At 41.3% G+C, this 10918-nt stretch overlaps 1 protein-coding gene across 1 annotated transcript in view; it reads left to right on the forward strand.

The window, feature by feature from the left end:
• LOC147023415 (uncharacterized) overlaps window positions 1-9120 on the forward strand; it is a 29066-nt gene extending 19946 nt beyond the window's left edge. Inside the window, exon 3 of the mRNA XM_085888819.1 lies at window positions 2787-9120. Within this exon, the coding sequence (XP_085744945.1) occupies window positions 2787-2977 (191 nt within the window). The 3' untranslated portion in view covers window positions 2978-9120. The remainder of the gene's footprint in view (window positions 1-2786) is intronic.
• The last annotated feature ends 1798 nt before the right edge of the window (window positions 9121-10918 follow it).

Raw genomic sequence — 10918 nt, forward strand, 5'->3', positions numbered from 1 at the left:
TTGTTTTATGGACAAGTACTTTATAAGGAAAAGTTCATATGAACAGGAAAACTTTTACAAACTCGCAAGGCCGGTTTTCGGGATGATGACCCATGGTAGGAGGCCCATGTTGAGGCTATTGGAAGGATCTCAAAAAGTGGCCTCAAAATGAGTTTTGGGAGTACCCCGTGTTATAAGCTGCCAACAAGTATTTTTGGAAAGCTCCCATATTAATGTTTATGAAAATGCTTGGTGGTGGTTTTGAAAATGTCTTCGAGGGGAGATATCTGGTTGCCATGGTAATCACACCCAAAAACCTTCGAAAATTGATCAATTATCCATTCAAGTTATTTGGAGAACTAAATGACCAATTCAAATGTTGAATGAAATGTTTTCTAACACAGTCTATCAGCTGACTTCAAGCAAAAAATAAAATATGGTTTAGGCCAATTCTAGAGGTCAAAGGTCATGATATTTCAGTAAAAAAAAAAATGAATAAAAATTGCGTCAAAATTCATTTCAAACCTGAAGTTTAATATTTTTGCCAAATATTGTGCTATGGATTCACTTTCACTTTCATAAAGAACCTTAGGGTCTATTGATCAAAAGCTGATCAGTAAAAAAAATATTGATTGTTTCCATGGAAACCATTGGAACACATTATTGAGGAAAGATTCGCATAAAATGTGCTTATATAAGGGTGTAAATTGCATACTGTACAAGAATATATACAGGTTGGACTATGCTCTCATTGGAGGGATGAGCGTGGGACTTAGCATTGGTTATGATGCATCTTGTGATAAAACAATCTTTGCTTGGTGTCATTATACCGATGTTTACAGAGCAATGTGCAAACTGTTACCATGGAAACTGCATCGCCAATGTACATGTAGTTGTTTTCAAATTAAATGATAATGTATTTAAAGGTAAATTCAGTGTTTACAGACACGTCAATGATGCAAATATGTGCCAGTTGAACACCGCCACTGAAGAAGTTTATCCGAAACATTGATATGTCTTAGAATGACCGTCCATATTGTATCATCCTCGTGAGCAGGAGCATTGATGAGTGGTATGAGTGAGAAAGATGTTAGCTGGTCCAGTTGGGAGCTCATTGGATCAATGAAATATGATTGAGTCCGGTCTACACAGGAACCCGTTGTTCCTCCGCTCCTTGAAGCCTACACATAGTCCAGGCAGTGAGTCTTTCACCTCTAATGCTTTCTGAAAGGATACACCCCTTTCTATACTACTGAGCCTCAACAGCTTCCTGCAAGTAGTCATGATGGGATCTTTTTGTCAGTGGAGTGCTTCTTGTATTAAAAGGTGTGTTCATTGTCATGCTGACCTCGAAACTGTGTTTTCATGGTTTCCATGGAAACAATCAATACTTGTTTGCTGATCACCTTTCAATAAATAGACAATAAGCCTTATCATGAAAACAAAAGTGAATCCAAAGCACAACATTTGGCAAAGATAACAAACCGACCTCGTTTTAACTCATTTTTTTTTAACACATAAGTGAACATTTGAATCGGTCATTTATTCCTCCGAATAAGTTTTCTGAATTGTTAATCGATTTTGGAAGATTTGTGGAGGTGGTTACCACAGTAACCAGATATCTCCCCTATAGGACATTTTCAAAACTGCCAACAAGCATTTTCATAAACCTCAGGATGTGTGCTTTACAAAAATACTTGTCGGCAGTCTCGAACATGCAGGACTTCCTGGACCAATATTTCCAGATAATGCCAATAGACTAATAGATTTTTTTTCTGCCTCATTTGATTTAACTAGTAATATTACATCTTTCATTTAATTATATGATAAGTACGTACGTTGCCGTATGCACGTATGTGCATTGCCGTACGTGCAAAAAAAAAGAAGAAAAAAAAAGAAGAATTGTGACGTCAATTGTGATGTCATAGCACCGTGTCCTGTCATTGGTTGGTAAATAAATGGCCATAACTTGGGAACCACTTGTCCGATTAATATCAAACCTTGAAAAGGCACATCTACAGGGCCCCAGCAATATACCTGGTAAGTTTGAATTAGATCGGACCAGCGGTTGTCGAGAAACAGCGGTCACAGACACACACACACACACACACACACACACACACACACACACACACACACACACACACACACACACACACACACACACACACACTGGTGGAATTATAGACAGATTAATGAACAAGAATGTAATTATACCAATTATCGTGGTGAATTATTTCAAATAAATTTGCAAGGTTAATGCTCGTGGGAGATTAGGATATAAAATGTATATGTACATACCAGGAAACAGGTTATGGATGCACATTTATTAACCTGTCCCCCGCGTAGCGGGTAATGGGGTTTTGCAATCACTTCTATGTGTCTGTGTGTGTCTGTCCGGGCCGTAACTTTTTGACAATTCGAGCTTTTGTCATCAAATTGTCAACCAAGTTTTATTATGAAAATATGGAGACGACAAATTAATAATTTGGTCAAAAAAGTCAAATGTCAATGTCGCATAAAATCGTCAATTTTCATCCAATTGACCTGAAATTTAAAGAATTTGCATATTGGGTCACTGAATTGGTTCACCAATCAAAAGCGAGAAGCCAATTGCGTTTTTTTAAGATCAAAAGGTCAAAGGTTAAGGTTGCATAAAATCATCAACTTTCAGCTGATGGACTTGAAAATTGAACAGGGTTTGCATGTGGAGTCACTGAAGCGTATTGCTTTTGATGTCAAAAGATCAAGGTTGTCTGAAATCATCAATTTTTTGTTTAGCTGTTTTTGTCATGTTTCGCATACAGAAGAAGCAGAAGAAGCAGCAAAAGAAGCAGCAGAAGAAGAAGAAGAAGCAGCAGAAGAAGAAGCAGAAGCAGAAGCAGAAGCAGAGGCAGAAGCAGAAGCAGAAGCAGAAGACCGAATACAAAACAGACATGGACAGGCATTGCATTTTCAGATGCTTTCTTGTTGCCCTCACCAGAGGAGAGGGTATTGAATTTGGGTCCATTTGTTTGTTTGTTACTTGCAAAATGGAAGATTTTTCAAGTATGTTGGTCAGTCGATTTTGTTATTCTGTCTGTTTGTTTGTCTGTCTGTCACCTCCAGGTCACAATTTCAAACCAATCTTCATGAAACTTCACCACATGGTAGTTTGTCATAAGGAAGAAGCCTATTGTTGTAGAGGTCAAAAGGTCAAAATCAGTCAAAGGTCAACAACTAAGGTGGTATTTTTTAAAATCCTCAATTTTCATCCCATTGACTTGAAATTTGAAGAGGATTTGCATATCAGGTAACTGAATTCAACCACCAATTATTTTTATAGTCAAATTTGTTTTATGGATTTTGCAAGTATCGTGCTCTGCACGACATCTTGTTTGTTTGTCTGCACAGAACTTTCGTGTTTTTCTCTGCAACCGCTTGTCGGATTGAGATAAAATTTTAACCATTAGTGCGACTGCTTATGAAGAATGTTTCAATGATAACTGTGACGTCATAGGTCACGTGGTGTGGCAGCCATATTGGAAAAATGGAAAAACTTTGGACCTCTGTATTTCTGAAACTGCACCAAGGAAAAAAAAAATCAAACTTGGCACATAGTAAGTACTGCTCATACGGAATGAGTGACTTTTTTATGACATCATAGGTGCCCTCGTTATGACGTCATAATTGCATATGAAGAACGCCACATCTGATCAGTATGAACATTTTTGAGGGTCATCTCGGGACAAAGTGGTGCACAGAAAAAAAATTAATGATGTAATTGGTCATGTGATTTGGCAACCATATTGTTTTTTTTTTCAAAAACAAACCTTCAAAAATCCTCTTCTCTGAAGTGGCTGAACAGAATGAGGTGAAACTTTACACATATAACCACCTGTCCATGAGGAACAAAAGGTTCACACATATGATATCATTGGTCATATGGTTTGACAGCCATATTGGATTTACCCTAAAACCTACAAAAATACACCACTCAAAATAAGTCCTGGTAAGGGTTTGCAATCTCTGATTGCTATTTTTCTTGTTTGTTTTGAAATCGGGTTATAAAATTTGGTTGGTCATCATGTCTTATTATTTTGTACAATGATCCAGGGGTGGACTGGTTATATAAACTAGTTCTCGTCGGCTACCAGGATCGGCCCACTCACGGGCTGGGAGCTGTGGCAGGCCTGGCCTAATATCGCGAAGGGTGGAGATTTTGGAGGCAAAACGTGCAATTCTGGGCAATACGGGCTGGGGAGCTGTGGCAGGCCTGGCCTAATATCGCGAAGGGTGGAGATTTTGGAGGCAAAACGTGCAATTCTGGGCAATTTCTGACCCATAACTTCCGTTTCAACTTGGACGGATTTTGCCACCGAAGCAATTGTTCAAAACTAGTTGGGACATTCATTCTGGGTTATATGAACACATAATAATGACACTTCAGTGGAGTGAGAAAGTGAGAACGACAACAACAATAGACTGAATGAGCACTAAAGAAATAGCATTACGATTAATGATTCATTCTATACTTCAGTTGATTACATGATTTAGCATCAGCACAAAAACGAATTATATATCAGATAATTTGGAGAAAAAAATATGGAGGCCTCAGAGTAAACCTTTAACCAAACTAAGAGTACCACATTGTACTGCTCTGTAGAGTATAATTCCACATTTAACAGAGAAATAAAATCCGTTTTTTGGGGGGGGGGTGACCTACCCAAACCACCCCTTCCCTGGGTAGGAGAAGGGTCACTGCTGGGTTTAGGTTATGAAAAGCCATCCAGTGACAGTTGAAATGGAAAACATTTGTTTGGGGGAAGTGGAAGGCAGTGTAACAACTCGACATTTGCTGGTGAATGCTTGGTTTGACAAAGTATTCAATAACACATTTGGAAAGGAAAAAACAAACTAGTGGGATAACGTTTAACTAAAAATGTTAAAAATTTTACAACCTACCCCAAATTCCCTGCAACCCACTCATAACCTGACACTAAACCCCAACTTCCAATATCCACAACCCTATGCAAGCCCCTTGCCAAATATTCCAAAGCCATATTTCATACCTAGTAATGCTATATAAGTATACGTCAACAAAACCTTTAACCATAAACCTGCACCAGCATGAACATTGTTTACAGATAAAAAACAACAAAAGAGAAACATAGGCCATGTCGCCATTCTTTATGTTTAACCCAGGTGGATCGAAAAGTGAACAGAACCCCACTCAACTGCTGGACAGTGGATTAACTTCAAAATGAGAGGAAGGATGGAATTAAGTTCATGAACAAGAATGGCTTTGATCTTTGAATTTCATCCAATATCTTATTGATATTTAAACTCACATACCACAAACTTGTCTGAGGCTGTCCCACTCAATGTCCTACTCACAGTACTAACTAGAGGGGGAGCACTCGGTAGAGTGCAAAACCTCCGCCACCAATACTGCGAGGTCACTCAAGTGAACCTGATATCCTATTCATTCAATTTGACGTCAACAGTGCTCACAGAGTTATAGTTTGCAACTTTCCCTTTTACATACTCAATTCATTTGTCATAATTAGATTCCTTGAGACAGAAATTGATTTTACGTGGGTATATCCACCTGAAGTTCCAAAATCAGCCGCAATTATAATGTTGGCATGTTTTTTGTTGAAAATCACTTATAACATGTAGAAATGCAAAAAAATTTTTAAAAAAATCGAAATTTTGTTGAAAAAAAAGCTGCAAAATTTTTTTTTTCTCGAACAATTTCTTTTTTGGGGGGGGTTGGAAATCACTTAAAACATGTAGAAATGCAAAAAAAAATTCAAATATTTTTTCAAAATGGCCGCCATATTGGATTTTGGACCAAGTCCAAAATCTAATGGCATGATCCTTGAACCATACCTAATCCCCCCACCAAGTTTCGTCGAAATCCGTCGACGAGTTTTTACGTAATACTGTTCACAAACAAACAAACAAACAAACAGAAAGGGGTGAAAACAGTAACCTCCGATCTTCGATGGCGGAGGTTAATTAGTTGACTGTATCTGGGATACTCGTTTCTGGCCTGGGTGTTACTGACAATGTCGTGACTGGTGACCGCGGTAGAGTGTGTGATGCGGACCTCATTCGGTCATTCCTGATCAGGGTAAAGATAGACACAGTCAGTGATTTTTGTAAACACGAGTTTCTTAGTTGGTCACTGAGGTCTCAAAATCTGTCGAGCCAGATAGGCCGAACGGCCCATTTCATAGCCTCTTGTTCTGTTGGTCATATCATGAGACCAGTTTTTCCTATAAGCTCAAAAGGTGATCAGCAGCAGCCCACCAGCCAATCAGCAGACCAGCCCACCTGGTTCCGACCAGGCAACCAGGTGGTGCAGTCTGGCCATGCAATGATCAAATCCTCTTCTCATTGTATTTCAGTTCATGATATTATTGCACATTTCAGAATTGCACGTTTTGCCTCCAAAATCTCCACCCTTCGTGATATTAGGCCAGGCCTGTCACAGCTCCCCAGCCCGTGAGTGGGCCGATCCTGGTAGCCAACGAGAACCAGTATATATAAGCAGTGCACCCCTGAATCATTGTACAAAAATCGAAGCTCACAGAAAAGCTTGCATCCGCAACAATATGATAGAAGTAGAACAAGGACATTAGGAGACAGCAGTGCACTTCTACATGAATTACAAGGTCATAAGTAAACAATGGACAAATCAACACAGTATATTAGATTTGAAACCACTACTTTCATGGCTGCTAACCTCATTGATAGGGAGTGTTGCTTGTGCTACTAATGCAGTGTCCTTGTGGATAAGGGTGGAAATCTTCGAAATTTAGACAGGCTTCCAGTGATAACTCGCCTATTCTTCATCAAAAGACAGTGGGATCATTAATCTCAACCAGCTAATGTGAGTCAATGGGACACCTGGATTAAAGTCCAGCCAAGGGAGGGGCACACTTTGTGATATTGCAATGCCCTGCCTGGACCAATCTGACAGAATATAGTTGGGTCAGGAATTGAACCCAAATGATACAGCTCAAAGGTTATGTTACCTCTACATATCCTGTCGTAAAAGCAACAACTGCCTACCTTACAATGAACTGAAATACAATGAAATTGCTTGTAATTAATAGATATACAAACATTTGCTTGTGCGTTTGTTTGTTCGTTTATGCATTCGAACCGTGCACGAAACAGTGCAACAAAACTTTGCATGGCCTGCTCTTTCAACCAGAGGAAGGTTGAGGGCTATGTTTGGATGAAAAAATAAATAAATAAAAATAAAAATCAGAGAATTGGTCTTCAAGCCTTAATCGGGTCTTGTTTTTTCTCTGCCTAGGTTTCTTTCCTGGGATAAATGGAGTAATATATTGTGAAGATCGTATGTTAACGTTGTATATCGTGATTTGTTGTCAACAACACTAATTTAATTATTATAGTGTTTACACATGCACCTGTTATTAAAAAGATTGCTTTACACAGGTATATTATAACACCTCCGTGTTCAAGTCTCGAGTATTGGATTTCCCTGGGCAACGCCAGGTACTTCTGCTCAGAATAGTTATACAAACATGAATTTTCCTGTGAAACAAGATAATATATTGTTGTGGTTGACGAAATTCGCAAACCACCATTCAGGTCCCGTAGGTGAGATATCTCTGTAAGTATATGTGTAGTTAGGCCCAAACCCGTTGTTTCGAGGGAATAAATGTCATTCATTCGGGCTGCGACCCTTTTAGATAGCCGTTTTTCTTTTACTATCTTTATTTTGGACCAGCCGCCATTACTACCACCACAACCACCACCAACCACGTCTCAACAGCCATCACACAACAACCACCAACCGCAACTCCGCTTCACAACAACAGCCACGACCCTTGCCGTCACATCTCGCTCTCGCAACCATCGCATCACCGCCATTCCCGCGCCGCTTGTGGGCACCGATCCTGGACTCGTACAGGGCGCGCACCAAGCAGCGGGTGCAAAAACACCAGCCTTTCCGAGAAATCGGATCAAGAATCATTCACGTCCACTTTTCCTCTGTCCAATGGGGAGCCAGCCAGAGGTGAAGGGTCGAAGGTGAAGGAGCGAAGCCCCGGGGGCTATAAAGGGCCGCGTTCGCTCGCCGAAAAGGCAGTTGTTGAGGGAGTTTCTGAATCGGGAGAGAAAAAGAGTTTCTGAATCGCAGTTGGACGGAGTTGAGAAGAGTGGAGAGTGGGAGAGTTGGAGAGTTGTGGCGGCGGCGAAGGCAGTCGAGAGGGCGCTCGTGTCAGAGTCGGGGAGCTGCGGAGAGGGGAGGCCGGTAACGCGACCGAGGTCGCGGTGGAGTCGCTCGTCGCGGGACCCAAGCCAGCGAGATATCCTCATTCCCCCGAGCATCAACAACCCCCTCCTGTTTCCCCCCGCGCTGAGATAGTGTGAGAAGGGGGCCCCGTTCCCACCCCATTCCAGGCAGTGCCAGCGAGGCCCGCGGAGTCGGGGCGCCACCGCCATTTTGCGCCTCATCACCAGACGGGTAGGCTCGACGCGGTCTCGGCCCCAGGCCCGTCTGCCCCCTCATCGTTGAGGGTGGCCCCTTCCTTTTTCTTTTGCTTTGAGTATATGTGTTGTCGGCGCCGTCTGTGAAGTAAAACTGTATAAGTGTTGCCGTGTGCTCGGTAGTCAGTAGTAGATCTGCATTGTGTTTCTCTTTTACATTTGCTTTTTGTGCATAACCATTGTGTTTTTCTTTTGTTGCATTTGCTTTTTGTGCAGAATTGTTGTGTTTCTTCTACTTTTACATTTGCTTTTGGTGCATAATTGTTGAAATTGTATATGTGTGCTTTCCGTTTGCCGCGGAATAAATGTGCTTTATGTTGAACTGTTTTTCCCGTTTCGCTTCGTCTTTTCTTTTATTGAATCTCCATCTTACTTCACGTAAAGGGTTGGTCATGGGCTAAATACGCCCAATAATTAATCGAACCGTCGAGGTTGACGATAACACCGCTCGGTTATCCCGATAGTACGGAACGGGTCGCTTAAAGTGGCCCGTGTCCGAAGTCGACCTGCGGCGAGGTGCGATCGCCCGGTCTACCCTCCGTGTGGGTACTTAGGTAGGTCGAATTTGGCGAGCAACCCTATCCCACGCGGGGGGCCGATTGGCACGATCGTGGTGAGTCCGAAAGGCCCACCCGTGACTAGTTCCCGGCGTTGGTCCGAGAGGGTCACGACGGGATTGTCCGTCCGGTGGGCGACGTGCCGCGATTCGAGTTGCGTGGCCGCTCGCATGCCGGCGGGCGCGAATCCACAACAATATCATAAAATAATGCAATGAATTTCCTTGTGAGACAAGATAACAGTGTAAAATGAAATACAAAAATAGATGAGCAGATATAGATAGGTGATAAAAAGGAGCTTAGATAACAGCAAACACAAAGAACCCATTCATCTGTGTGTTTAAGGCAATGAATGAACACAAGCACTTGAACCTGTATTCTTGTGACTTGGAAGCACTGACAGAACCATCACTGTTCTCACCAGCAGTTTCTTATGTTGAATACAATGAGTACATAAAGCAAAGATAGCTTCTCATCGTGAAATTCATTCGATTGACTTACAAAAACTAAAGCTCATACAACAGTAACATGATATGAATAGAATAGACAAAATCAAGATAGAATGTGACAACGGTGGCAAGTGACATGCTCGTTACGCTTCCTGGACTACCAATGACATGTATGGCAACAGGTGTAATCACAAGCACAAAGAAAGCATTAATATGAAGAGAAAAATATCAGTGAAAGTTATGTTTGTCAAGCAGTTTTTCATCATAATGTTGGCAATCATGTTGGCAAAGGAAGGAACTTGCTTATATGGAACTTACGTAAGGAAAAAGGTGGGGGATTAATTAGAAAAAAGGGATTGTGATAGGATTGGGAAGAGGAAAAGGAGGTTGAGAAGCGATCGGAGCGAAGGAAGATGTGTGTGGCATCCTGGCCGGGCAAAGCCAACCATGGTGCCTGTTTGTATGTAATATGTAAATGGCTCCAATGATCATGTTGAAGTGCTGCTTTTCACGTTCATGCGTTGCAGCAGCACAAAGTAGTAACTGCAAAAGGGACAAGACTTTCGGGTTTGAAAAGTTTATTTATATTAGTTTACATAAAATTATTGAAGCAGTAATAGAATTCGATGTTAATATTATGACTAATATTATTATTGTAATATACGACAAACACCAATTCCCTTCGGGAGAGCATTGCAAGGGTGGGGAGATAGTGGTGGAGGTGGAGCAAATATATTTTGTGCTGTGGCTAATAATCCTCCCTGTGTGCAGGAGTCAGTAAATCACTTGCACTGTTGTAAGTCATCTCCCCCCCCCCACTCCCCCTCACAGAGGGATGGGGGTTTGTGCACATGATCTGATGCTGGGTACTACCAGCACGCATGTGATTCATTTTATTATCCTCTACCAGGAACACAAACGGCACGGATAAACGCTGTTTATAACAACATAAAAGGTGTCAGTGGCTGGAGATGGATACACTTGCTCAATTATGTATCGATAGCCATAAACTGAAATGGCTTGAACACATTGCCACATGATTTTACTATTTGGTTGCTAAGGCTGTACCAATTCCCACCAGTTTATCTCCTGTAAAACTTTATAAAAGGCTGCACCAATTCCCACCAAGCTGAACAGTGTACTGAACCTTGCACGTTATGACAAAGCAAGCCGGGCTTGTGAGGCATATCATCAAGAACCTGAACTTGCTCTGTACAGTTTTGTTACCAAGACCATGGAGTCACACAGCTAATAAGGCAATGTTAGGATGTGGCTGTAACACACAAACTCTGACCTGTAAATTATATAAGAACCATATCATGGGATCAAAGCAAGGCACTGTTGTATTGTACAAGTATGATAAAATGGCCATGCACAAACACAAGAAGAGCAAAATGTCCTGCATAAACATTGTTTTGCATT

The sequence above is a fragment of the Eptatretus burgeri genome, chromosome 7, assembly GCF_056783735.1.
Source record: "Eptatretus burgeri isolate ZD-2024b chromosome 7, Ebu_testis_v1, whole genome shotgun sequence".
In the NCBI taxonomy this organism is placed as follows: domain Eukaryota; kingdom Metazoa; phylum Chordata; class Myxini; order Myxiniformes; family Myxinidae; genus Eptatretus; species Eptatretus burgeri.